Raw genomic sequence first — 27,906 nt, forward strand, 5'->3', positions numbered from 1 at the left:
AGCACAACCTTTAGAAGTAGACACCAAAATAAGAAAATGGCTTTGCTTTGTAGATATATAGACTTGATTATTTTACATGTGTGTGCATCTGGGTATACGTATGCAGGTATGTGTGCCATGTACATGCAGTTGCGTGCGGAAGCCAGAAGCAGCTTTGGGAGTTACACGTGGTGGTGAGCACTTGTATATGGGGGCCAGTAATAAAACTCTGGTCCCCTGGAAGAGCAGCCAGTAGTCTTAACTACTGAGCCATCTCTCCAGCCCCTGTCTCTTCTTTGTAAATTTTCAATTCTGTGTGCTCTGCATGCATTTGCATGAGAATGCACACTTGAGTTACACATACCTGCAGAAACCAGAGGAGTCCGGTCCCCCTGGAGCTGTACTTCAGGCAATTGTGAGCCACTTGACACAAGTGTTATGACTTGAACTCAGGTCCTCTACAAGACCAACATGAGGTCTAACCACTGAGCCATCTCTCCAAACCCAAGACTATAACTTTCAATCATCTTATTTTCAAAGAAAAAAATCAGAGCTGGGAATGGTAACTCCTGCCTGTAGTTCCCACACATAGAAATGATTCCATGAGCATGGTGCTTCCTTGCCTCCCAAATGCCCTTCTAAAGCCATCAGCAAAAAAGTTTCAGTTTTCTAAAACCCCAGGTTTTAGAGAAAGAATCAACTGCCTCTAGCCCAGTCACCATGCACCATCCCACAGAACTTTCCAGGGTTCACTGCCGGCTCCACGTTGCTCAACCTGCCTTGTCTTTGACTACATCACTCTTGAAATGTTGTCTCGCCTAGTTGGGGTGGCACACGCCTTTAATCGCAGCACTTTTACAGGGAGGCAGAGGCAGGCGGATCTCTGAGTTCGAGGCCAGCTTGGTCTACAAAGCAAGTTCCAGGAGAGCCAAGGCTACCCAGAAAAGCCCTGTCACATCTTTGCTTACATCACTCCTCTGTCCTGTGCCTCTAGGCCTCTTTTATCTCTGTTGGTGCTCGCAGTGATGGGTAGAGGGTCCCTGTTGCACTGAGTCTCTGAGAATGTGTTAGATTTGCAGTGTCACAGACTCCAGGTCTTCTGAATCAGAACCTTACCCCAAGTTCACCAGGTCACTCCTGGGGCATTACAGTTGTAGGCTTGCTGCAGCAAACACTGGAATATTCCAGCATTCTCTGATATCCTTTCATAAGGGGTACCATTCAGGTGCATGACTCCAGATACTGTTTCTATCATTTCTATCCCTGATACATATAAATCAGCCTCCAGCCTTCCTATCTTCTGCTCAGATGACTATCTCAGATCCTTCAAATCTCCTATGTTCGAAACAGAAACTCACTCTATCCCATTAAAAGGAACCACCAAAATAAGATGTGGGGCTGAAGGGATGCTTAGTGGCTAACCAGACTTAGGTTTGGTGGTTCCCAGTATCCCACTGTGGCTCACAACTCTCCATAATTCCAGCTCCAGAGAATCTGATGCCCTCTTCTGGCCTCTATGGGCACCAGGCACTGATATGGTATATATACATACATGCAGGCAAAATGTCTAAATTTATAAAATAAAATTGAAGGCTAAAAAACATAAGAGGTTAGAGAAATTATCTCAGCAGTTAGGAACATCATCTGCTCTTCCAGAGGACCACGGTTCAGTTCCAGACACACACATCTGTAACTCCAGTTTCAAGGGACATGGTGCCCTCTTATGGCCTAAACAGGCACTGCATGCAGACGGTGTGCAGATAGTCATTCAGGCAAAATACCTATATACATAAAATAAAAATAAAGGTTAAATTTTTGTTTTATTTTGTTTATCCAGACAGGATTTCTCTACGTAGCCCTGACTGTCCTTGAACTCACACTGTCGACCAGGCTGACCTTGAACTCACAGAGATCTGCCTGCCTCTGTCTCTTGAGTGCTGGGATTAAAGGCATGAGCCACCACCATCAGGCCCTAAAGGTTAAAATGTTTTAAGTTGGCCAAGTGATGCATAATTTTGTCAGAGGGCAGCACCCACAGAGGGATTAATGCCCATCTCACTGACCCGCGTGAGGTCTCCAGAGGGCATATTTGGTACTGCGGCAGCAGCTGTTCTAAAGTGAGCCCTCACAGCACATCGGTCACTTCCACTTGCAATGCCTGCTATTCTCATACGTGGCTCCTAAAAAAAAAAAAAAAAAAAAACCACAAAAGGTGTTTTAACAGCCAGAAACAGCTTCACAAGAAGCTTAACAGACATAGCTCCCTGGTCTTAAACTTTCAGCTTCCACGTGTGAGAGCCAAATACACACCTGTGTTGTATAAAGTACATAGGTTCGGCTATCTTGTTACAGCAACACAGAACAAGTGACCTGTCGGCTCCTTTTGCACTCACGCCACCACCAAGAGACAGGAACTATTATCTTCATCTTACAAACAGTGAAACTGAGACCCAGAGACCAGTGACCCATTGTCACATATCCCTTGAATTCTAAAGCCAGGCAGGACTGGAAGCTAGAGAGCATGGCCCACAAGCTTGCCAAGTGGTGTAACTCTTGATGTCGTCCACCTGCACAGCTCAAGGTCACCATCTGACATCATCCACCTGCACAGCTCAAGGTCACCATCTGACATCATCCACCTGCACAGCTCAAGGTCACCATCTGACATCATCCACCTGCACAGCTCAAGGTTACCATCTGACATCATCCACCTGCACAGCTCAGGATCACTGGCTTTTCCTCCATAGCCCAAGGCCAACCCTCGGTCATTTTCAAACAGTATCCTGGATTTGTGGACTCCTCTAACTACCAAGATGGGGCTTCTCTCTGTAGCCCTGGCTGTCTTAGAACTCAATCTGTAAGGAATCCAGGCTAGCCTTGTAAGACTTTAAGACAATTCTGAAGCCATTTCTGACTATTCCGAACCCTCTCAGCCTCCGTGCCTTAGTGCTTCCCCTCCTCCCCTGGGAACCAAGGACCTAACAGCTACACATGCACGTACTCGGTTCCTGAACAATTACCCATACACGTATGTTTTGATTCAGTCCCCTGGGAAACGGGGTCAAAATGACCTTGTACTTCATCTGATCTGGCAACAGCTCTCCAGCCAATTATTGGTAATATCCCTTTCAAATAAGTCAATCACAATGGTCAAAGAACAACCCCCCTTGCTTCTGTGGCCTTCTCCTTTAAAAGTAGACTGTACCAGCTATTCGAGGTCTCTCGGCTTCCCGAATACTGAAGAACCCTGTCATGACAGAATTAATGAAATCCTCATGCTTTTGCATCGGCTGTGGTGTGTGAGGTGGTCTCTGGGGGCGACTCCTTCTCGGTGTTTGGACGCTAGGGTCCAACAGCCTCAAACTCAAAAAATTAAAGGTGCATGTGTCACCACCGCCTGGCCACAGTGACCACTTTTGCCAAAGGAGTCATTCTGCTCGTGTGTCTGTTCACTTCCTGGTCAAATTCCTTTTTTCTTCCATCCTCCCTGGCTTTGCCTCACAGCAGTGAGCTTTTAATGTCTCACATTAGTGACTTGTTGAAATCCTTTTATGGTTGACTTTGGTCTTAAGAAGCTTTACAACCAGCTGGGCAGTGGTGGCACACACCTTTCATCCCAGCACTCAGGACTCAGGAGGCAGAGGCAGGTGGATCTCTGTGAGTTCAAGGCCAGCCTGGTCTACAAGAACTAGTTACAGGATAGGCTCCAAAGCTACAGAGAAACCCTGTCTTGAAAAACCAAAAAAAAAGAAGAAGAAGAAGGAGAAGAAGAAGGAGAAGAAGGAGGAGAAGAAGGAGGAGAAGAAGGAGGAGAAGAAGGAGGAGAAGAAGGAGGAGAAGAAGGAGGAGAAGAAGGAGGAGAAGAAGGAGAAGAAGAAGGAGAAGAAGAAGGAGAAGAAGAAGGAGAAGAAGAAGGAGAAGAAGCAGCTTTATGGCCTAGTGTGTCTTCTACATCCCACGTGGGCCCTGGAATGTGGTAAGTACACACCATCCCCCAGGGACCCTTGCTATTGCCGTTCCCTCTCTCAGGTGCCTCATCTCGAGGTCTCTTTTGTCACATCATCTCCTCCTAGTCACTCAATGGGTTTCTCTGGCTTAGCCCTACATTTCCTACATCACATGGTACCATCCTAGTTAGAAGGAAAACAGAAACACAATCATTAGAATCAAGGAGCAAGGCCTGGTCAGTCCAACTTCAAATCCAAGTTCTTCTCCATGGCCTCTCAACCTCCACCCCTCCCCTAGGAGATGTTCATGATGTCCTGTCTCAAAAATAGGGAGGGCGAGGAAATACAAACTGCAGTCCCAGCAGGACAGCGAGTGGGAGGCCAGCTGGGGCAAGAGGAGGACTTGTTCATTAAAGAGCTGCAGTACAGCCAGTGGTGGTGACACACACCTTTAGTCCCAGCACTCGGGAGGCAGCGAGCATTCCTATTGACTACAGGACCGGGCTCAAAACTATTGGTCACTTATTTAGTCTCAGCACTAGGCAGGCAGAGGCAGGCAGATCACTGAGTGTGGGGCCAGCTTGTTCTATATAATGAGTTTCAGACCAGTTAAACTCTCCGTCCCACACAAAAAAAATGGTAATCACTTAAAAAAAAATTTTCTTGTTTTTGTTTTGTTTTGAAACAGGGTTTGTGTGTAAAGGTCTGGCTGTCTTGGAACTCACTCTTTAGACCAGGCTGGCTTGAACTTAGAGATCCACCTGCTTCTGCCTCCCAAGGGCTGGATTTAAAGGTGTGGGCTATCACACCTGACTTTCTTTTCCTCCTCCTTCCTATCAGTAGCTACCATTTCCAGCATGCTGTTGTTGTTTTTACCCAGGAATTACCATTAATGTGCTTCTCAGTCTATCTAGTTCACATGCATTTATTGTTTTCTATTCACACCGTACCACTGTTTCCCAACCTACAACAAGCACAAACACTTAGACCGCTCTCCATCGTCTAGGCAGAGCCAACTTGCACAGAGTACTATGCCGCTGCCAAGTCTACGAACCAGAAACCGGCCCTGCTGTCACAGGATGTATTTAAAGCTGTAAACATTGCTACAGGAGAATTTCTTGTCTTTGCAGCGACCGCAGAGCTCCTGGCGATGTGGCCTCCTGATATCAATGTGTCTTTTCTTTTGAGGACAGGCACAACAGGATTTGGAGCACGTCTTTGGGAGGCAAAATTAGGACAGTTAAGTGATCAGTTAGTGTTCCAGGTGTAGCCCGCCAACTGAAAAGACCCCTTTCTTCCCCCTTCACCCCCCAAGCTGTGGTTTTCTCTGAGTTCCACAAGAAGCCTCTTTCCAACTTTCATAAAACTGCCTGTTTTTTTTTTCTTCAAATGCCACCTGAATGATCACTGAAGCCGCTCAAGAGAATATCTCTGTGCGAACCAAGACGATAGTAAAATAAGGTGAGGTGGGCTTCTTAGAGTGTCTGTGCGTCATTTTACATATCTGTAACCAGTGGTGATGAGAGGCAGTGTGCAGGGGATCATTTAATCAAACTACAGGAGAGCAGTGGTCTCCACCATGGGTGACTTTATTCTGTAAGGGACAGGCTGACAAAGACTGGACACAGTCTGAATTGTTGTAACAACTAGGAACAGAAGATCTGAGGAAGCTAAGCTCACTTTTAATATAGTCAATATATATATATATAAGCTACATGTGTACCAATTCATTTATCTTTACATTTCTTTATTTAGTGTGTGGGTGTGGAGAGTGTGGCATGTCTTGAGTGTGATGTCAGAGAACAAGTAGCTTCTCTTCCTTCCACCATTGCTAGGCCCTAGAATGGAGTCAGGTAAGGCAAGGCAGCAAGTACCTTGCCTGCTGACTTGCTGGTCCAGGAAGCTAAATTCTTTCCTTCCCAGATATATACCATTTTCACTGCTATTGAAAGCCATCCCCTTCAGTCAAGGGCCCATCCTAGAGAGCCTGGCACATCTACCTAGTCGGTATGAACCTTAAATACACACTGATCTACCCTCTGCCTCACAGACCAGAGCAAGGTTCATCTTCTGGAGACAGAGGAGGAGCATTAGTGTTTCCCAAGCAGGAATCTTCAGTTCAGTTTATTCACCACCACACAACAGTTACATCCTCCCTCCTCTAGTGGAGGGGCATTCTTTCTTACAAGTTCATTCCAAGATGGGGTTCTGCTTGACTGGCACCGTTCCAAGTACCTCATGTAGATCCATTCACTGAATTAATCCCCTTCTTTTTTTATTTTTTTAAAGATTTATTCTTTATGTATAATGTTCTGCCTGCGGGTATGCCTGCATGACAGAAGGGGGCACCAGATCTCATTCCAGATGTTGTGAACCACCATGTGGTTGCTGGGAATTGAACTCAGGACCTCTGGAAGAGTAACCAGTGCTCTTAACCAGTAAGCCATCTCTCTAGCCCCTTATTCCCCCTTTTTAAGAAAGAAAAAGCCAGATCAAATGAAGTTATTCTAAAGCTAGATTTCTACTTCTTTCTATAGTGGATTAGATAATGGTTATCAAGCCTCCTGGACTGTTTGAAAAGCTGAACCTAGAACAGTTGCTTTAAGGCAGTGGAGAGAACAGCCAGGGCATTAAAGAGAACACACAGATATGTAAGTGAAGCTAACTTAGGGACTGATATAAAAAGTAAATAAAAGTTTTAAGATGTGTCTCCTACAAATTGGTTTCTATTTTCCACTATAGAAAGGATTTAAAATACAGTAAAATCTAAGGAGAATGGAGAATAGTGATTGAGCCTATGTTACCCTAGTAGAGGACCCAGGTTTGAAGCCCAGTTTCCACATGGTGGCTCACAACAGACTGTAACCTCTCTAGTTCCAGGGGATTCACTGTTCAGTGACCTTCTCTGGCTTCAGTTGGCACTACACACACATAGTATACATACATTTTATTCTTTTCTTTCTTTGTTTGTTTTCTTTTTTTTGGCTTTTTTGAGACAGTGTTTCCCTGTGTAACATTCCTAGCTGCCCTGGAATGAGCTCTTGTAAACCAGGCTGACCTCGAACTCACAGGGATTCACCTACATCTGCCTCCTGCCTTCCAAGTGCTGGGATTAAAGGAGTGCACCACCACCGCCCAGCCATAGTGCATTCATACCTGCAGATAAAACTCATATATACGAGATAAAAATGAATATTAAGGTCCAGCAGTGTTGGTGGCTCCCACCTCTAATCCCAGAACTCTGGAGGTAGAGACAGACAGAACAACAGGATGATCTCATCAAACTCTGGGACTTAGCTCCGAATCTATCTACAGTACTGACTTTTTAGAGTGGGGCGAACACCTGTCACCAAAGAGGCTACAGAGTCACCATATGGAACAGTAGTTGTCAGTCTGGATGAGGTGAGAGGACAGGAAGCTGAAAGGAGATTAACAAAGGGACAGGGACAAAGGGTATACCAGAGCGAAAGAGCACTGCCCCCAGCAGCTCAGAGCTGGTCTCGGGACGCTGCCCTAAGCCACAAATTAGCACTACAGATTGTCATATGCAATGCTAGCACACAATCAAAAGTAACTAGGCATAGCCAAATGACGGTGGTGCGTGCCTTTAAACCCAGCACTTGGGAGGCAGAGGTGGAACTCTGTGAGTTCGAGGCCAGCCTGGTCTACAGATCGAGTTTCAGGACAGCCAGGGCTACACAGAGAAACCCTGTCTCAAAACACAAACAAAATAAATAAATATGCCTATGAGAAGACAAAACAGCAAGCATTTCACACCAAGAGGAGAGCCACAGCCCAATGGGAGGCCAAGTTAATGGATTTATCTGACACTAAATTTAAAATAACTGTGCTTAAAATGGAAGTCTCACTACACGTCTTTAATCCCAGGAGGCAGAGGCTGGAAGATCGAATTCCAAGCCAGCCAAGACATTGTCTCAAAAAACAAATTTTAAAAAATGACATGAAAATAACTATTATTACCAAATGATCATGCCACACACATTGGGGAGACAGAGGCAGGCAGATTTCTGTGAGTTTGAGGCCAGTCTGCTCTACAGAGTGGATTCCAGGACAGCCAGAGTAACACAGTAAATTTTATCTCAAAATAAAATAAAATAATTATTCTTGTTGGACATGGATTTATAGGTCACACCTATAAGTCTAGAACTTGGGAGTCTGAGACAGGAGGATTCCCATGAATTCAAGGTCAATTTATCCTACATAATGAGCTCCAGGCCAGCTTGAACTATGAGGTAAAATCATCTCAAAAATCAATGAACTACAATGATTAACATGTTAAAGGAAAAGAGACTCAAATTTCCAGCAAAGATCTCAAAGTTTGTTTTGTTTTGTTCTTTAGGACAAGGTCTCTCTATGTATCCCTGGCTGTGTTAGAACTGACACTGTAGAGCAGGCTGGCCTTGAACTCACAGAGATCTGCCTGCCTCTGCCTCCCGAGTGCTAGGATTAAAGGCGTGCACCACCACTGCCCTGCTGAAAATTCTTAGAAGAGAAAAATTCAGTCATTTCATTGAGTTTGACAGAAAGTTAGAAAAAGTTCAGCTATTAATTAGAAATGGAAAATGAGCCAATGAGATGGCTCAGCTGACAAAGGCAGTTGCCACAAAGGCTGACGATCAGAGTTCAATCCCCAGATAAGATGGTAGCAGGAAAAGGCTGTCCTCTGTCCTTCAGTGTCTAAAATTAATTTTATTGTAATATAACTGAAAACCATACCATTTAGAAAATAACAAAAATATCTTCCTACTCTAAGATCCAAAGAGGGGGAATGTTTTTCTTTCAATATTTTCAATTACAGATTGTTGATGATTGTGATTCTTGTTTTCATGGATTTCTTTGTTTGTTTATTTATTTGGTTTTTTGAGACAGGGTTTCTCTGTAGCTTTGTAACCTGTCCAGGGAACTAGCTCTTGTAGATCAGGCTGGCCTCAAACACACACAGCCTGCCTCTGCCTCCTGAGTGCTGGGATTAAAGGCGTGTGCCACCACTGCCTGGCTTTCATGGATTTCTTGTAACCACTGTCACCAGTTCATTTCATTTTCAAAAACTTGAAAGCCTTTGATGTGGTAACCTGGCCCACACACAACCCTACACATACATAACCCTACTACATACACATACACATACACAGCTATTACCGCTGCTGCCTTGGGCACAATTTACCCCCCTCCATCCTCAGGGAATAACCAAAGAAGGACATATTGTAAGTGAAGGAGTCTAAAAATAAATGGCTCTCTGGATGCAGGGGTAGCTCAGGGGCAGAGCACTTGCCTAGTTTGCACTGATGCCTTGGATTCAAGCCCTAGTAAGCTCTCTTCTCACAGTAACCTTTAAAAGAAAAATTTGCTTAATTTTATTTATGTGTATGTGTGTGAATCTGAGTGTGTATGTACATGTATGCTTGTGGGTGCACATAGAGGCCAGAAGAGGGCAGAGGATCCCCTTAATCTGGATTTACAGGCAGTTGTAAGGCACCTAACGTGGGAGCTGGGAACCAAACTCAGGTCCTCTGGAAGAGCAGCCAGTGCTTTTAACCACTGAGCCTTCTTTCTACTCCAACCTTCCTGACTACAAAATTTCTTCATGTTGAACCAGACAGTTTTCCTTTCTACAGTTTAAGAGTCTGCACATCCCACACTCAAACTGAAAAATAAAATAGAAAGTCATCCAAACTCAGAGACTTTCCAAATCTTGAAGATGCCATGACATCCAATCAAGATTTAAGCTATAAATCTGACCCCTGGCAACCTACCACATCTTACCTGAATTTGACATTGTTGCCTGCAGAATGGGAACATCTTCACAAGGGTTAATTCAGGCCGTGGAAACAATGCACGCAAAACACCCTAGCATTTTGTTGGCTAACCATCAAAAGGGAGATGTTCCAAAGATACCGTGCATAAGCACACTACAGAAGGCAGCTCTCTGGTTTGTTTTGGTTATTGAGGAAGAGCACCAAGAAGCCCAGACTAGGCCTGAACTCCTGAATCTGCTGTGTTATAGTCACAAGGCTCATGCCTGACACAAGGAAACTTAAAAGAGTAGATCTTCACCCTCTTTCTCTCCAAAAAAGAATTAATGGAATTTATGCTTTTATTTTTTTTTCCTATAATAATCTAAGTGTTCACATAGACAGAAGACCGAGTATCCCCATGCCAAGACCGAGGTCTGTAAGATCCAAACACTTTGTGATGGAGTCAAAGCTTTCTGTGCACTTACCTGACACTGGATTGCTTCTACTCGGTAAGGATTAAATTTCCTTTGGCACTTGCAACAGAGCTGTTTGAAATAAACCTAAAGAGAAATTGGCTTTTTTAATACAAGCTGATATATGCATACATTTCCTAGGTCCCTAGTTGTTGTGTTTCTTTTAAGATAATTTGCTCTTTTTTTTTTACTTTTGTTTACTTTTACTTTTTTTTTACTTTTTAATTTTTTTTAAATTTTGTGTATGAAAGTTTGTATGTACACTGAGTGTGTGCAGTAAACACAGAGGTCAGAAGAGGACATTGGACCCCTTAGAACCGGAGTTTCAAGTGGTTATAAGAGAAGTACGAACCCTTAAGTGTTGTGCCACCTCTCCAACCCTTCCCCAGCTCTTTTGATACAATGTGTTCCCTCACTTTATTACGTTGCTTGTCTTGTATGGAACCTCTACTCTTGAGAGATTTATTTTTGTTATGGTTGTTGTTGTTTTGTTTGCCAGCCTGTATGTCCTGTATGTGCACCATGTACATGGCTCAGAAGAGGCCAGAAGAGGTCTTTAGATCCCTTGGGACTGGAGCTACAGATAGTTGTGAGTCACGATGTGGATGCTAGGACTTGAACCCGCTATTTTTTTCAGCCCAGTCCTCTGAATCCATGAGCCGATCCTCCAGTCACATACTTGAGTTCCTATTTTTTTTAATTATTCATTTTTATTTTATGTGCATTGGTGGTTATTTTTTGTTTGTTTTGTTTTCTTTTCTTTTATTGAGACAGGTTTCTCTGTAACTTTGGTACCTGTCCTGGAACTAGTTCTTGTAGATCAGGCTGGCCTTGAACTCACAGAGATCTGCCTGCCTCTGCCTCCCCAGTGCTGGGATTAAAGGCCTGCGCCACCAGAGCCCAGCTCATTGGTTTTTTTGCCTGTATGTCTGCAGAAGGGTATTTGTTCCCCTGAAACTGGAGTTACAAACAGGTGTGAGCTACCATGTGGGTGCTGAGAATTGAACCCCGGGTCCTCTGAAAGAACAGTCAGTGCTCTTAACCACTGAGCCTCACATACTTTGAGGTTTTAAGTTCTGAGTTCCATCAGTCACTTACAATTTCCTTCATTTGTAAAATTGAGCTAGCATTCCTTTTTCTATAGTTCTGATGACTAGTCAGCAACACAGAAAGACCCATAGTAGGCACTCCACAGAGCACAGCTATTACTAGGTTTGGTCAGTGTGTGGGCCAATTCCTCCTTTTGTCCCAGTCATTTTGCCCTGAAATATCTAACTTTCCACCCGCATTTAGTTCTTTATGACTACCCATCAGCCTTGTCTACGTTCTAGGCTTTGTGCATTGTCTCCTGAACATTTTCTCCCTGGTTTACTTAGCAATATCTCTGGTTTTCTTTTTTTATTGAAAAGGGTCTCAACTGTGTAGCTCTGGCTGGCCTGAACTTGCTATGTAGGACCAAGCCGGCTTCAAACTTGCAGAGATAGGCTTTTCTCTGCTTCCAAATGCCACCAAGCCTGGCCTTTCTGTTACATTAAAGCAGTGGTTCTCAATCTTCCTAACACTGTGACCCTTTGCTACACTTTCTCATGTTGTGGTCACCCCTAACCATAAAATTATTTTCATTGCTACCTCATAAATTTTTGCTATGTTATAACTCAATGTAAATATTTGTGTTTTCTGATGGTCTTAGGCAACCCATGCAGGGTTCGCCAGCCAAAGGGGTCGCGACCCACAGGTTGAGAGCCTCTGCTTTAAAGTCTTATTTGGACATCAGGATGTGGTCTGTTAGACAGGCTAAGCCCCCACTTCTGTGTCATTTCTGCACTGCTTCCAAGCCATGGGGGGCGTCATTGAACCTGCTACCACACCGCACTTTGGTCTGCACTGCTCCTATCGGAAGACATTTATTTGTTGTTTCGAGTTGAGAAAGGAGTTATATTATAGAATCCTGGTGCATGAGGAGGAGCTTAGCCTTGTTTTCTGAGGTCGGATCTAATATAGCCCAGACTGACCTTTATTGTGATATCTGCCTGCCTCTCCTTCCCAAGCGCAGAGGCTGCAGGCCTGTCTATCACACCCAGCTCCAGAGTCCCGATTTCTCCAGCCTGTTCTTTTCCTAGATGCTGGAGAGGTTTTTGTCTTATTCTGTTTTGAGACAGGGTCTCACTGTGTAGCTCTGGCTGCCCTGGTACACACTATGGAAACCAGGCCTCAGACTCACAGATCTGTCTGCAGCTGTCTCTCAAGTGCTGGCACTAAAGCTGCGCCTGCTTGCTTGTTTTTGAGATGTGTGTAAAGATGTTTTTATGTAGCCTAAGCTGGTCAGGCCCTGATCCTTCCCCTCTCAAGTGCTGCAGTTATGAGCTTACATGTTACCACTCCTGGTAGTATATTTAGTTACTTATTTAGACATTGCCGTTCACACTTAATGAAAGTCTCACTGTAAGATTCACCATGACTGCCTGTCAGCAAGGATGCCGAGGTGAAGGAGTGGAAACCACGATCTCCCACTAACACCTGTGCCTTCCAGGCCTCAGCGCCCCTTCCCCAGGTTTGCTTACTTTGTTGGTACCAGAGATGCACCACACGTAAGCACTCTCCCATCTGGTGTTACAATCTGTACAGTGAAAATAGCCGTATTTTGGTTCCAAAAACTGAAAATGAAGAGAAACAGGAGTCTATTACCAATGGGGGTGGGGTAGGGTAGGATCTAGCTCTCGTATCCTAATGGACAGCCTAAATGAAGCAGTTCACTGCCCGGGCCTCGCTTTCAGCTATTCTTTATGGGGTCCGCTAATTCAGTCAGCTGCCACCTACAAAACTCCACTTGCCTCACCAAAGGAAAGGCAGAAATGAGACAGACTTACTGCTTTGGAAATGGAGGGAAGAAGGACGGTGCTGGTGAGGGCTTGAGGAGGGAGAAGCTACCATGCAGCTGGAAGCTGAGCTTCCCAAGTGGACTGTGTCTGTGTTTCCACATACCAGCTTGCTTTTCCTGTCCCCAGGCCTGGGGGTGTCTGCCTCCCCGACTTCCTTCAGCTGTGGGAAGCTCTCTTGCTTGTTACCATCTGGCCTCGACATAGGTGGCAGCAGCTGACTGGCCTCTGCAGGTCCTTTAAGATCTTGGCTTCCTCTGTCTTCCTCGTCCTTAGGTAGCTGGACCAAGGCTCCCTGGTAAATCTCTGTGGGATTCCTGAGGCTGCTTCTGTCCGAGAGGAAGCTGCTGTGTAGGGTCTGAGGCCCCAGTGAGCACTGCACCGACCTGTCCACCCGAAGGTTCACCTGTACGCCCACCTCCTTAGTGTTGGCCTTGCATAGTCGTAGGCTCAGGTTGGGGTTCATCTGGGTGAGAATGGCCTGAAGCTGAGCCCTCTTGTAAGGGTACATGCAGGACTCAGAGGCATTTGCTGGTACCATAGGCACTGGCCTGGCTAGGAACACAGGAGGATGCATGTTACTCCAGTCTTGCTGTTTACAGGGTCCCCAGAGGCTAGGGTGGTTCAGAGGCTGTGTGACCCCAGAACCTTGAAGTAAGCCATAGGGAACTTGGACAACGTGCTCCATTGGGGTAGTTTCCTCCTGGAGTTTGGGTTCTTGGTTTGTTTTCTGCCCTCACCTGTCTCTTCCTCTTTGTAGAACAGGTTCGGGTCACCCAGGTTTCTTCATTTATTCCAGAGTGAGAGCTGATGCCCCCACCCCGCCTCGCTGTTCCCTAATTGAAGAGGGAACGATCCATGTGACTACTAATTGTTTCCCTACTTTTTCAATTTGCAATTCTCAATTTTTTTTTGCTCGAGGCTGATTTTCATTTCTGTCTTCAGCAGGCTTTAATTAGCTATTTTCACCCATGTATTCTCTTGGTGACTATTTTGTTGATCTGGTATTGGCTGGTGAGAATGTAAATTAGTACAAGTATTGGGGGAAACAACACAGAGCTGCCTCAAGAATTAAAAATAGGAGGGCAAGAGAGACGGCTCAGCGGCTAAGAGTATGTAGTATTCTTGCCAACTTCAGTTCCCAGCTCTCACGCCACATTGAGGGTCTTTCAAACACCTGGAACTCTAGCTCCAGAGTACCTGACACCCTCCTTGGCCTGTAACCTGCACTCACACACATAGACACACATATACCTACATAATTTAAAAAATATATAAGCAAATCTTTTTTTTTTTTTTTTGGTTTTTCGAAACAGGGTTTCTATGTAGCTTTGGAGCCTTTCCTAGAACTAGCTCTTTTAGACCAGGCTGGCATCGAACTCACAGAGAACCGCCTGCCTCTGCCTCCCGAGTGCTGGGATTAAAGGCGTGTGCCACCACCGCCCGGTAACAAGCAAATCTTTAGAAAAAATTATAACTACCAGATGCCCAACAATCCCGCTGTTTGTATGTATACTCAAAGAAAGTGAAATCAAGACATTAGGAGATCCTGTACTCTGTGTTCATCCACGAGTCAAACTATGGAAGCAGCCTAAGTATCAGGTAAGTAAAGAAACTGTCATCTATGGGGATTTCATTTAGTCATCAAACAAAAAGAGAAAGTAGTTGTGGTGCTGCAGGTCCTGTAATCTCAGAACCTGAAGGTTGAGGCAGGAGACTCACAAGTTTGAGACCAGCTTGACTATATATCCAAATGCTGCTTTGCTTGCTTGCTTGCTTGTTTTTGTTCTGGATGAACCTGGAGGACATTATGTTAAGTGCAATAAGCTAGACAGAAAAAAAATAACATGATGTGATCTCATATATAAAATCTAAGGGTCTCAAATACACAATCACCAGTGGGGGGCAGTGTTGGTCAAAAGGCATAAAAGTGCAGTTAGGTGGGACGAGTAAACCTAGTGTGATGACTGTAGTTAATGACTGTCGATGTAAAAACACAGCTCTCAGGCTGAAGAGATGGCTCATAGGTTAAGAGCACTGGCTGCTCTTCCAGAGGTCCTGAGTTCAATTCCCGGCAACCACATGGTGGCTCACAACTATCTATGATGAAATCTGGTGCCCTCTTCTGGCCTGCAGGCATACACGCAGACATAATCAATATATAAATCTTAACATACATTTATATTATACATATAAATAATACATAATCAATAAATAAATCTTAAAAAACAAAAACAAAAAAAAACCACAGCTCTCACCTCAAAACGAATGAGAGTTTATTCTGGAGGCAAGTTTGAGTCATCATGGCCCAGAAACACAGATTTAGGCTACCCCAAATTCTGTGTTTCAATGGAGGCTGTTTTATAAGGTATCTACAGTTACAGAACAAAAAGTCATAAATAAAGGCATTTGAAAAAATGAATTGATGGGACTGAAGAGATGACCCAGCCATTCAAGGCTAGGCTCACAACCAAACAAAAAATACATAGGTACAAATACCAGACCGGGTTACAGACCGGGAAAGGTCTTAGCTACGAGCCTCAGATGCCATCTGATAGCATTATTGGACCTTTGGTTGATAGGTTGTTTTTTTTTTAACATGTTCATTGGGATATTAGGTCCCACACCACAGAGGTGGGCAAAAAATACATGTTTAAGGAACTAATGACAGCATGAAATAAATTTTAATTAGGCTCTGGACCTGCACTATTACAAACCCTCCACAGTCATTGATTTTAATCAACAGCCTTTGTAGACCCAGCCTTTTCCTAGGGATTCCCCCTCGTACAATACTGTACTAGATCGAGATTAGCTAAGAGAATAGATTTGGTAATCTCTGCCACACACCTATACATAGAATACACAGAAGGCAACTATGTGAAGGTGTTCTATGCTAACTATGTGACTTGTATTCATTATTCACATCAAGACGTGGTGCACATTAGATATGGCTGAAAACGATAACTGGAAAGCAATTAGTGAATCGAATCCTGTAATTCTTGGTAGTAAACAAGTTGAGCAACTGAACTCAAAGATACAGAGTATGGCAGAGGTATGGTGGCTGTGCGGCTCCTTGTGCCGAGAACAAGGAACATAGTCACAAGCTGGTGAGGGCCAGGAGTGTGTGATAATGGAACATCTTTCAGGTGAAGTGTGTTACCGGTGTGAAGTGTGAACCATTACCCCAACTGCTCCATCTTAGTGAGACACCTCTCTCCTTCAACTTCCGCAGAGAAGAAAGCACCTTCATTTTTTTTTAAGTATATTTTTTTTTGTTTTGCTTTGCTTTTTGAGACAGGGTCTTTCTGGGTAGCTCTGACTGTCCTGGAACTTGCTATAGACCAGGCTGGCCTTAAACTCAGAGATGTGCCTGCCTCTGCCTCCAGTGTGTATCACCACCATCTGCCTCTTAGCAGAAATTTATTATGTTTATGTATTTTAAGTATGTGTGCTTTGTCTTCATGTAGACCTGCACACCAGAAGAGGGCATCAGATCCCATTGTGAGTCACCATGTGGGTGCTGTGGAACTCAGGACCTCTGGAAAAGCAGCCAGTGTCCTTAATCACTCAGCCATCTCTCCAGTCCTAATTATTTATAGGGTCAATGCAGATTGCACAAGGGAAGTACATGAAGTCAAACGGATACAAACTCAAACCTGGGACTATTGCCAGGTTTATTATTATTATATTATTATAACTACTTGATGGTTTTTTGTTTTGTTGTTGTTGTTTTTTTTAAGGTGTGCGCTACCACTACCTGGCTAGGAAATTGTTTTGTTATTTTTTTTAACTTTATTTATTTAGTATACAGTGTTCTGTCTACATGTGTGCCCGCAGGACAGAAGAGGGCACCAGATCTCATTATTGGTGGTTGTAAACCATCATGCAATTGCTGGGAATTGAACTCAGGACCTCTGGAAGAGCAGTCAGTGCTCTTAACCTCTGAGCCATCTCTCCAGGCCTACTCGATGAATTTTTACCCACTGGACAATACTAAACATTTTATAGTAAGAAACATTTAGTAAATAGCAGTTGATTATTAGATAATACCACACACACCTCTTCTTTGCTAACTAGACCTACACCAGGGCTCTGCAAAATCACTACTATTGAGGCATATTCCCCAAACCCAGGACATTCTTTTTCTAATCCAAGTAGAACTTTTTACTGCTTAAGCATGTTCTGGAAGAAGCAAGGCCCTCTAAGATCTCACTTGCTGAATCCAACTGAAGGCTTTCTAATGTTAAAACAATAAACCCAAAGGAAGCCACAATGCACTGGACTTGTTACCCTGTAAATTCAGGGCTGAGGTTAAGTTTCAGTCTTCTAGCTTAGTTTCCCAAAGTCTCACAAAACATGGTGATCGCATCCTAAAATTGTAAAAGATAGTACCTATGCCTGCAGAAAGAACCTCTTATTGTAGGACTGTTATCCAACCTGGTGGCAAGAGTCACACCTTGCAACCCAAGCCAGGTCCTACCACCTGCCCTCAATAAACCAATTAAAAGAGTCAAATTAAAAGTGGAAAGCAGGGCTTTGGGATGAGGGGCAAAGAGATCCAGCGAACCGGTACAAAGTCCTGAAATGAGATTAAAGTGTAAAGAAAAGGCCAAGGAATCACCTCTAAGCAGACACAAGATAAAGGAAAATAAACTATTAACAAAATTTCAATTTATAAGAGACCAGTATCAGTGTAGGACACCCCAAGACCAAGTTCTCAGCACAAACATTTATTTGCCCCAGAGGGACAGAGGGCAGGGGATAAGAGACAAAGACAGGAGACAAAGGACGAGGGAGAGGGGAAGAGAGAGGTATTTGTCCCAGAGGGGGACAAAAGACTGCCTCTGAATAGAGACAGCAAAATGACAAATTATAAAGGTAAAAAGGGAAATCCCGTGTTAGGATGACAAAAGTGTTTAATTTTGATTGGACATGTTAATTAGGATAGCCAAAGGGGGCTTTTGATTGCTGGAATTCAGTATTTTGATTGTTGGTCCTTGGTAGTCAGCCTCAGGAGGAGGAAGTGGTCAAATAAGGGCCTAGACCTTGGTGGCTAGCTTAGGAATGTAACCTAATGGGCCAAGGAAAAGGGGGAGAAGGGCGAGGCCGACGAGAGACCTGTTTGCCACGCTAGAGATGGCCAGAGTCCCTTCACAACCCACATCAAGAAGGAAAGAAGACACAAGAAACCCGCCCACATGTTGTACCCAAGGCGCCAAGACCAACTCGGCGGGTAGCTCGAGGGGTAGAAAAGATGTCGGGGATTCTGAGTGCTGCGGATGGGCGAACGTTCCTCTCGGTGGGGAGCGGGTTACCCCGGGAGGCCCGGAGACCGCCGGGAACAGCGACGGAGTAATCCGCTCCCCTGACTTCCGGGCGGCGACCGGACTGCGTCCCTGCGTCGCCGGGTCATGACGTCACGGGCCCAGAGCGGGCTTTTCGCGCGAGCGTGTGAAGTGAGGCGTCCCGGCTTCTGTCAGCGTCTGCAGCCAGAGCGGGTCAGTAGGGCCGGGGACAAGCAGGCGCTCGTTTCGGGGTCGCAGGGGCCGGGGAGACACGCCTGACGTCCCGGAGGAGCCACCGCCCACCCCGGCTCTCCCCGGACAGATTCCCGCCCAGCTCTTTGCAGCCCGCGGGCGTCCCTCCTCCAGGGACCTGGCGCGTCCCTAGAACCCGCTGTGGCGCGCTTCCGTAGTTACTGGATTACCTATCCTGTTTGTGTCTACTCGGTCCCGTAATGAAGTGAACGTGATTTATTTAAAATAATAGCAAACGTGATTTATTTAAAATAATAGCAAGGTCTCTTGTTATTGACTCACACTATATCCGCTTTCCGGTGCGTATTTTGTATCTAGTAGCCACTTGGTTTGGAGCGCAAATATGAACTGTCCCCCATCCTCATGGTAAATTCTGTTCTTGTTCCAAAAGATGGGCCTAAGGTAGTCTGGTTGAGCAAATTTAGCAGCGCTTTTGATTTTCCCTGTCACCGAGAAAGCAAGCCTGTGAAGTGTATTTTACTTCTCTTTTGCAGAGCGAGCATCGGAGGAATACTGTAGAGAAAATGCCCATTGAATACAAAAGGAGACCAACCTTTTTTGAAATTTTTAAGGCGCGATGCAGCACAGCAGGTATTGACGAGTTTTTATAAAACTTGGTAAATTAAGTCACATCGAGAAATGTTTTCAGTAAAGTAAGGCAAGGTGGATACTTGCTTTAAAAAGAAAATTAAAACCAATATTAAAAAGAGAGAGAGAGAGAGAGAACAACACTTGGGAGGCAGAGGCAAGTGGAGCTCTGTGAGTTTGAGGCCAGCCTGGTCTGCATAGCAAGATAAAGCACTGTTAGGGTTACATAGAAAGACCCTGTCTCAGAAAAACAAACAAAAAAATACTTGCACTAAATGGCCGAGTGTGATGGTTCACTTTTTTTTTTTTTCTTTCTCGAGACAGGGTTTCTCTGTAGCTTTAGAGCCTGTCCTGGAACTAGCTCTTGTAGACCAGGCTGGCCTCGAGCTCACAGAGATCCACCTGCCTCTGCCTCCCAGTGCTGGGATTAAAGGCGTGCGCCACCACCGCCCGGCGATGGTTGACATTTATAATCCCAGTGAACTTGATGTAGAAGACTGAGCCAGGTGGATTAAATATGAAGTCAAAACCAGTTTGGGTTACATAGGGAAATCTCTTATGACCTGACCTACAGAGCTCAGACCCAAGGTTTTTTTCTTTTGTTTTTAAGATAGGGTCTCTCTGTGTAACAGTCATTGCTGTCCTGGAACTTGCTTTGTAGATCTGGCTAGCTTTGAACTCACTGAGATCACCTTCTTCTGTCTCTCAAGTGTTGGGCATTTTTTTTTCTTCAGAAGAAGGGAGTGACACTGGGATGTAGCTCAGTAGAGTATATGCCTCGTGTTTGGCTGTCTGGCTTTGTTCCTCATCTTAAACCAGGCATTAGCAGATGCCTGTAATCTCACCACTTGGGGAAGTAGAGGCAGAAGGATCAGAAGTCAAAGGTCATCCTCAGCCACACAGTGAGCTCAAGGGCAGTAAGGGGCACATGAGACTCTTCTAAAGTGAACAATAAGTAACTCAGTCCCTGGCAGCTTTCTTTGTGCTCTTTGTGGATCATACATCTCATTACCGCAGTCCTTTCCTGGTCAACCAGGTGATGGAGAATACCTAAATAGATGGGAGATGTAGTAACACTGCGGCTTCCAGTGGGAAGAATTGCTTCGCAAGGGCTACCAGCAAATCAGACGCGTTGTGGTGCTACTAATGAACAGTTGTCAGACTTTCTTTTAGGATTTGTTTTTGTTATTTTAAACCATATATCTATGTGTGTGTCTGTGCATGGGTGTGTGCCCGTGTGTATGGATGCCTGCAGAGGTCAGAAGAGGGCATCAGATGCCCTGGGGCTAGTGTGATAGGTGTTTGTGAGCTGCTTGATATGGGTACAGCCGTCTCTGCAGCCCCATTTTTCTTGTTTTGAGGACCTCATCTTGCTATGTAACCGTTGCTTAATTTCAAACTTGCTAAGTAGATCAGGCTGGTTTCAAACTTGCAGTGTTCACCCTGTATACTGGGATTGCAGCGTAAGCAGCCACACCTGGCTTTGAATTAGAGCCCGGCAGTGCGTGACTAAGAAACACATCCATTCATACTGCAGCTGTTCTGATCCTACGACTCTTTAGAAATTGGGAAGAAATCAGCTGCTGGGAGTCCCTAGAAATGGTTGATTTCATTATGGGAGCTCACATTTTATCATTAGCAGCAAACTTTTTTTCTTCACTCAAATGAGCTCACTACGTTCTTGAGAAAATGCCTACCAAACGCTTCAGATTGGAGCACTTGGTTCGTCTGGATGTCCTTCCCCGAAAAAGATGGCCTTTTGTGAAAAGTGTCTGAGTTTTGCTCACAACTCATCATGAGTGCTTTTCTGTTAGTTACACTTCAATCTGCAGAAATGCTGTATGCATGTTGTTTCTCAGAAAATTGGGAAAGATGTACTAATGAATTAAACTTAGTTCTGTAAGGTGGCTTAGTGGGTAAAGGTGTGTGCTGCATAGGTCTGGTGAGAAGCCACATGAAGGAAGAAGGACAGAAGCAGCTGTGCTCAGTTGTCTCTGACCCCCACGTTCACATCAGCACATGCACACCCACACGTGTCCTATACACAGTAATAACAAGATGGAAACATAAGCTTCATGCAGTTCATTTTTGCTTTGTTCGAGAGTCCCTGGCATTTCCCCCTTGGGTGGGCAGGAAATGTCAGTACTAGTATAGCTGGGTCCACTGCCTTCTGTCTTGAGGTGCAGCAGTTGTTTACATACCTCATCCTTGCTATGGTGTGAAAAAGGCGAGGACACCACGGCCTAACTGAAATGAATTTAGCTTACTGGACATCCTGAAGCATGTGAAACTGCTCTAGAGGGTGGGTGGGTGTTAGACATTTTGTCATTGCCATGTTAGAATCTTTTTTTCATACTTATTTGAAAGTGTTTCTTTAGCCCATACTCATAAAGAGATTTGTCATATTCAGTCTTCAGAATCATTTTTTAATCTATGGAATACATGCTTATGTGAATAGGTTTTTTTCTCCTGAATTGATGATTGTTAAGAGAGTAAAAAAGATAATATAGCTAAATTCTTGTAACTTTTTCAAAATTATGTGTTGCTGCACTTTAAAAGTACGTTAATGATCTTGCTTAATGAGCCTTAAAGTATTCCACAGTCATGGTTCTTGTTTTTCTTTTTTGTTTTGTGTTCTGTATTTGGTATGCTCTAGATTATGGAGCCCTCCCCACCTCCCACCCCCTATGCTTTGCGAGACAGGGTTTTTCCATGTAACCTTGGCTGTTCTGGAGCTTGCTCTGTAGACTAAGCTGGCCTTGAACTCAGCAATTTGTCTGCCTCTGCCTTGCAGTACTGGGTGTGTGCCAGCATACCCAGCTTTTTCCTCTTTTTTTTTTTTTTTTTTTTTTTTTTTTTTTTTTTTTTTTAAGGTAGGCTTCCAGGGCTGGAGAGCTGGCTCAGCAGTTAAGAGCACTGGCTGTTCTTTCACAGGACCCAGGTTCAATTCCCAACACCCACATGACAGCTCACAACTGTCTGTAACTCCAGTTCCAGGGTAACCAACACCCTCCTGCAGACATACATTCAGTCAAAACACTAATGCACATAAATTAAAATTTTAAAAGAAAAAGGTAGCCCCCCACACCACACCTTCTCTATTGGTTTTTAAGATAGAATCTCACTGTGTAGGCAAGCTAGCCTGGAACTCATGACATCCTCCTGCTATAGCCTCCTAAATACTAGAATTATAAGTATGTGATACCATACCCAGTTGAGAAATCATTTTTGTGTAGCTAACCTCAAACTTGAGATCTTTCTGACTCAATCCCCAAGTGATAGGATTACAGGTGTTTACCACCATGCCCAGCTAGTCAAAATTTCAAGTTCCTTTGTTTAGTATTTTTTAAAGGTTTATTTATTGTGTATATAGTGTTTCTCCTGCACAGGCCAGATGCTTGCAGGCCAGAAGAAGGCACCAGAAGGCACAGATGGTTGTGAGCCAACATGTGATTGCTGGGAATTGAACTCAAAACCTCTAGAAGAGCATCCAGTGTTCTTAACCTGTGAGCCATCTCTCCAGCCCCATGCTTTATTTATTTATTTTTTATGTGTCTAAATTTATTTTGTGGTGGGAACAGAGTGGCGGGGCAGTCAGGGGACAACTTGCAGAAGTCAATTCTCTGCTTCCACCATGTGGATTTTGGTCATGAACTGAGACCTCCAGGCTTGGCAGTAAGCACCTTTACCTGCTGGGCCCTCTTGCTGGCATTGTTTTGTTTCTTGAAATAAAGGTCTCAGTATGTAGCCTGGGCTGTTTTCAATCTTCAGTCCTCCTGCCTCAGACCTACTGAAAGTGGAATAACAGATGAGTACAACCATGCCCTCTCCTTTATTCTTTACTATGATCTTTTTGACTTTTTTTTATTGATTTTTGCATGTGTGTATGTGTGCGTGTGTATGCGCATATCCCATGACACAAGGTGAGAACACATCTTCTGAGTGTGGGCTCGAATGTATCTCAGTTGTCAGGCTTAGCATGAGTGGAATCACCTTTACCAGCCCTGTTCTTTGTTATGATCTTCATTGCTCAGGAGATCCTCAGTATCACTGATTAAAACTAAGATGGGATTTTTTTGCTTTTCTTGCAGATTTAGGGCCAATAAGTCTCAACTGGTTTGAAGAACTTTCTTCAGAAGCCCCACCGTATAATTTTGAACCTTCAGAAGAATATGACTATAAACCCCACAGTTATGAACCACAGCTGTTTAAAACACCACAGAGAAAGCCGCCTTACCATCAGTTGGCCTCAACTCCAATAATATTCAAAGAACAAGGTCAAACTCTACCACTAGACCAGTCGCCTTTCAACGAATTAGGTAACTATAGCAAGATATGGTGGCACACGCCTTTAGTCCCAGCATTTGGGAGGCAGAATCAGGTGGTTCTCTGAATTTGAGGCCAGCCTGGTCTACAGAGTAAGTTCATGACAGCCAGAACTACACAGAGAGACCCTGTCTAAAAAAATTTTTTTTAAAAAAAAAAAGTTAAGTATTGGTTAAACTTGGACAAATCATGCAGTGTGAAGTGTGATGGAGGGGGCGTGAGCTAGGACTGCAGGCAGAGTTGTATGTAAAATCGCAGCTCGGTAACGAACTGCATTCTGTTGTGCTGATCACAGTCTTTCTCATCTCTTTCCTGACTCAAGAATGGAGATGGTGGAAATGGTATGTGATAGGTTTGGGTTCAAGGAAATAATTTTGGTATTTAGTAAATGCTTCTTTCCTCCTATGATTAATATGCTAAGTATTAGTAAAAACACTAAGATTTTACTGAATTATGACTTGAATATTCAAAAAAGCCTGTGACTTGTTGATGTTGACTAAACTATGTTTCTGCAAGTTATACTAGGATGGAGGTGAGGTTTTTTTGTCTTTTTTAAAATTATTTTTATACATTTTTTATTGATATTTATTGAGCTCTACATTTTTCTCTGCTCCCCTCCCTGCCTCTCCCCTTCCCCCTCCAACTCTCCCCCAAGGTCCCCATGCTTCCAGTTTTACTCAGGAGATCTTGGTTTTTTTATACTTTCTACCTCCCATGTAGGTTATATCTATGTAAGGCTATCTTAGTGTCCACATTGTTGTCTAAATTCTCTGGGATTGTGGTTTGTAGGCTGACTTTCTTTGCTTTATGTTTAAAAACCACCTATGAGTAAGTACATGTGATAATTGTCTTTCTGTGTCTGGGTTACCTCACACAAAATAATGTTTCCTAGCTCCATCCATTTTCCTGCAAAATTCAATCTGTTATATTCAATCGTTATATTTTTTCTGCTGTGTAGTACTCCATTGTGTAAATGTCCCACATTTTTCTAATCCATTCTTCGATCGAGGGGCATTTAGGTTGTTTCCAGGTTCTGGCTAAGACAAACAAAGCTGCTGTGAACATGGTTGAGCACATGTCCTTGTGGCACGATTGAGCATCCTTTGGATATATACCCAAAAGTGGTATTACTGGGTCTTGAGGAAGGTTGTTTCCTAATTTTCCGAGAAATCACCACACTGACATCCAAAAGGATTGTACCAGCTTGCATTCCCACCAGCAATGCAGAAATGTTCCCTTTTCCCCACAACCTCTCCAGCATAAGTTGTCATCAGTGTTTTTGATCTTGGCCATTCTTACAGGTGTAAGATGGAATCTCAGAGTTGTTTTGATTTGCATTTTTCTGATGACTAAGGATGTTGAACATTTCCTTAAGTGTCTTTCAGCCATTTTAGATTCCTCTGTGGAGATTTCTCTGTTTAGGTCTGTTCTCCATTTTTTTTATTGGAATATGTGATCTTTTGGTGTCCAATTTCTTGAGTTCTTTGTATATTTTGGAGATCATACCTCTGTCTGATGTGGGGTTAGTGAAGATCTTTTCCCATTCTGTATGCTGTCGTTTTGTCTTGTTGACCGTGTCCTTTGCTTTACAGAAGCTTTTCAGTTTCAGGAGGTTCCATTTATTAATTGTTTCTCTCAGTGTCTGTGCTGCTGGGGTTATATTCAGGAAGTGGTTCCCTGTGCCAATGCGTTCAAGTGTACTTCCTACTTTCTCTACTATAAGGTTCAGTGTTGCTGGATTTATGTTGAGGTCTTTGATCCATTTGGACTTGAGTTTTGTGCATGGTGATAGATATGGGTCTATTTTCATTCTTCTACAATGTTGATATTCAGCACCACTTGTTAAATATGCTTTCTTTTTTCCATTTGATATTTTTTGCTTTTTTATCAAAGATCAGGTGTTTGAAGATATGTGGATTGATATCCGGGTCTTCTATTCACTTCCATTGGTCCTCCTGTCTGTTCTTATGCCAATACCAGGCTGTTTTCAGTACTGTAGCTCTGTAGTAGAGTTTGAAGTTAAGGATTGTGATGTCTCCAGAAGTTCTTTTATTGTACAGGATTGTTTTGGCTATCCTGGGTTTTTTGCTTTTCCGGAGGCTTTTTTTTTTTTTTTAAATCATTTCTTGTGAGTATTTCAATTTGACAGCAGTTTCTCTGACCTAGGTGCCAGGTGGTTGTGAGCACTTGTTTAGTAAGGTATATTTGTTCAGCCTCCGAAATATTTATTACCTTCTTGCCATAAGTGTGCACTTTGTTTTGCTTTAGAGTCGTGATATGCATGCTCAGTGAGATGTCAAGTGTAGTTGTAATTGCTATGGGTATAGTATAAGGATAGAATGTACCTTACGAAATTCACAGAATAGTGGGGAAACAGGAACATATAGGAGGGCAGGCACATACTCTAACCCTTGGGATCACTAAAGCTTACTAATTAGGTAGTTCCTCTTGATCATGGCATCTCTCATTTCTGGCGAGTATTGGATTAGTCAGTTTCTTAATGGAAACTTGAAAGTAGATGTTTCAAGTCAAGAAAAAAGTGAAAGACAGTTGACTGTGGTGGCGCCTGCCTTTAATCTCAGCGTTTGGAAGGCAGAGGCCAATAGATATCTTGAGTTCAAGGCCGACTTGGTTAACATAGCAAGTTCCAAGACAGCCAGATCTGTAACCTCAAAATGAGTGAGGGGGTAGGGGAGGGGAAACAGATCTTATATGTAGTTCTGCAGGTTTGGTAGCTTGCTGTCAGAGTGAAAGAATAGCATCTTACCAGCCAAGTCAAATGAAGCCATCAGGGAAGTAGGATAGTTTGGTAGTGTACGTGTTTATCATTTGATACTTTATTTTATGTACACTGATATTTTGCCTGCATGTATGTCTGTGTGAGAGGGAGTTGGATCCCCTAGAACAGCCGCTACATACAGGCGTGAGCTGCCATGTGGGTGCTGAAAATTGAACCTGGATCCTCTGGAAGAGCAGCCAGTGCCCTTAACACTCTCCAGCCCCACCGCCACCACGTTTGTCATTTGAAAAGCCCTAGTTTCAGTCTCCAGCATCCAAGAGAAGGAAGGGACGAGGGGAAGTTGCAGTCATAAAGGCCTTGTTTTCTCACTTTTATTCAGGAGTCTAAAATGGAATGATGAAAGCTGTTCACAGAATGACTCGTTCAGATTGGACTTCTGGTTTCCCTTCAGTGTCTCCCTTTATTTTTACCTTCTGTGATGCCATAGCATAGGGTATACTCATCTCTTAAGATGCATCTCCTAGGAGGCGACAGCTCCCTGGATAGTCTATTTTCGTTCTTAAATTCAAAATCCACAGTGTCTACACCCTCACGGGATTATTCTACTGTTTCAGGGAAGATTGCTGCAAACAGTAAACATAAAAATCACCGCAGAACGAAGGCCAAAGTGGGCCCCGTGCTTGATGTTGCCAGTCCACCTCTGAGGTCTTGTCTCAGCGAAAGGTATGAGGAGCCTGGTGTATATTTTATAAGGAGTTATAGACATGTGTTTTATTTGTTTTCAAGGCCTCGTCTCATACTGCAGTCCACGTTGGCTTTGCACTCCAGATTTTCCAGCCTTAGCCTCCCACAAGGCTGGGGACTCTCTTATGAACCATCATGCTCAGCTCCTGTTAGAATGTGTTTAAACAAAACGTTCTCTTGCATGTGTTTGTCTCAGAAATAAACTGTCATCCAGATCGCTATGGCTGAGTACCTCCTGGACGAACTGTGTAATAAATTCCTCAACTGGTACTTTTTATGTTAGGAACCTTTACTTTGAGCCAGGCCTGGTAACCCACTCTGAAAATCCTAGCACCAGAGAACCTGAGGCAGGTGGGTCAGTGTGAGGCCAGCCTGGGCTGCATAACAAGCTCTTGTCTTCCCAACCATAAAAACTCAGTACAGAATGATCTCTCTGCTACTGCTGTTCTCCTTTTAACTTGAGGCCATTGTTTCACTTTGTCTAGCCCTCTTCCTCTGCAACGCTCACAAGTTGTACCACAAAGAGAAAAGCCAGGTATGAGCACTGCAAGGGTTCTTATTTTTATTGTCTTTTAAGACTATATTTCCTGGGCTGGAGAGATGGCTCAGAGGTTAAGAGCAGTGTCTGCTCTTCCAGTGGTCCTGAGTTCAAGACCCAGCAACCACATAGTGGCTCACAACCATCTATGAGATCTGGTGCCCATGACTTGGAGGTGTCCATGCAGACAGAACACTGTATACATAATAAATAAAATCTTTAAAAAAAAAAAGACTATTTCCTTTAAAATTATCTGTTTGAGTGTTTTGCCTATGTGTATGTATGTATACCACATGCATGCCTGGTGTCCAGAGGCCAAAAGTGAGCATTAGGTCCCCGGGAACTGCAGTTAATAGATGATTGTGAGCCACCTATTGTAGGTGCTTGGAACCCAGGTCCTCT

General features: G+C 43.8%; 2 protein-coding genes across 2 annotated transcripts in view; one reads left to right on the forward strand and one right to left on the reverse strand.

Moving 5' to 3' along the window:
* Positions 1-4,871: 4,871 nt before the first annotated feature.
* On the reverse strand, positions 4,872-13,841 carry Zar1l (zygote arrest 1 like). Its single transcript, XM_048419581.3, has 4 exons — positions 13,117-13,841; positions 12,717-12,833; positions 10,168-10,242; positions 4,872-5,142 (listed from the first exon to the last, which is right to left on the reverse strand). Exons 1-4 carry the CDS (start codon positions 13,717-13,719, stop codon positions 4,999-5,001), a joined length of 939 nt encoding a protein of 312 aa, XP_048275538.3. The 5' UTR covers positions 13,720-13,841; the 3' UTR covers positions 4,872-4,998.
* Positions 13,842-18,428: 4,587 nt separating this feature from the next.
* Positions 18,429-27,906, forward strand: part of Brca2 (BRCA2 DNA repair associated) — a 42,914-nt gene continuing 33,436 nt past the window's right edge. Inside the window, 5 exon segments of the mRNA XM_085685242.2 lie at positions 18,429-18,529; positions 19,063-19,159; positions 23,248-23,475; positions 26,837-26,945; positions 27,452-27,501. Of these exon segments, the coding sequence (XP_085541368.2) occupies positions 18,443-18,529; positions 19,063-19,159; positions 23,248-23,475; positions 26,837-26,945; positions 27,452-27,501 (571 nt within the window). The 5' untranslated portion in view covers positions 18,429-18,442.

The sequence above is a fragment of the Myodes glareolus genome, chromosome 2, assembly GCF_982192425.1.
Source record: "Myodes glareolus chromosome 2, mMyoGla1.1, whole genome shotgun sequence".
In the NCBI taxonomy this organism is placed as follows: domain Eukaryota; kingdom Metazoa; phylum Chordata; class Mammalia; order Rodentia; family Cricetidae; genus Myodes; species Myodes glareolus.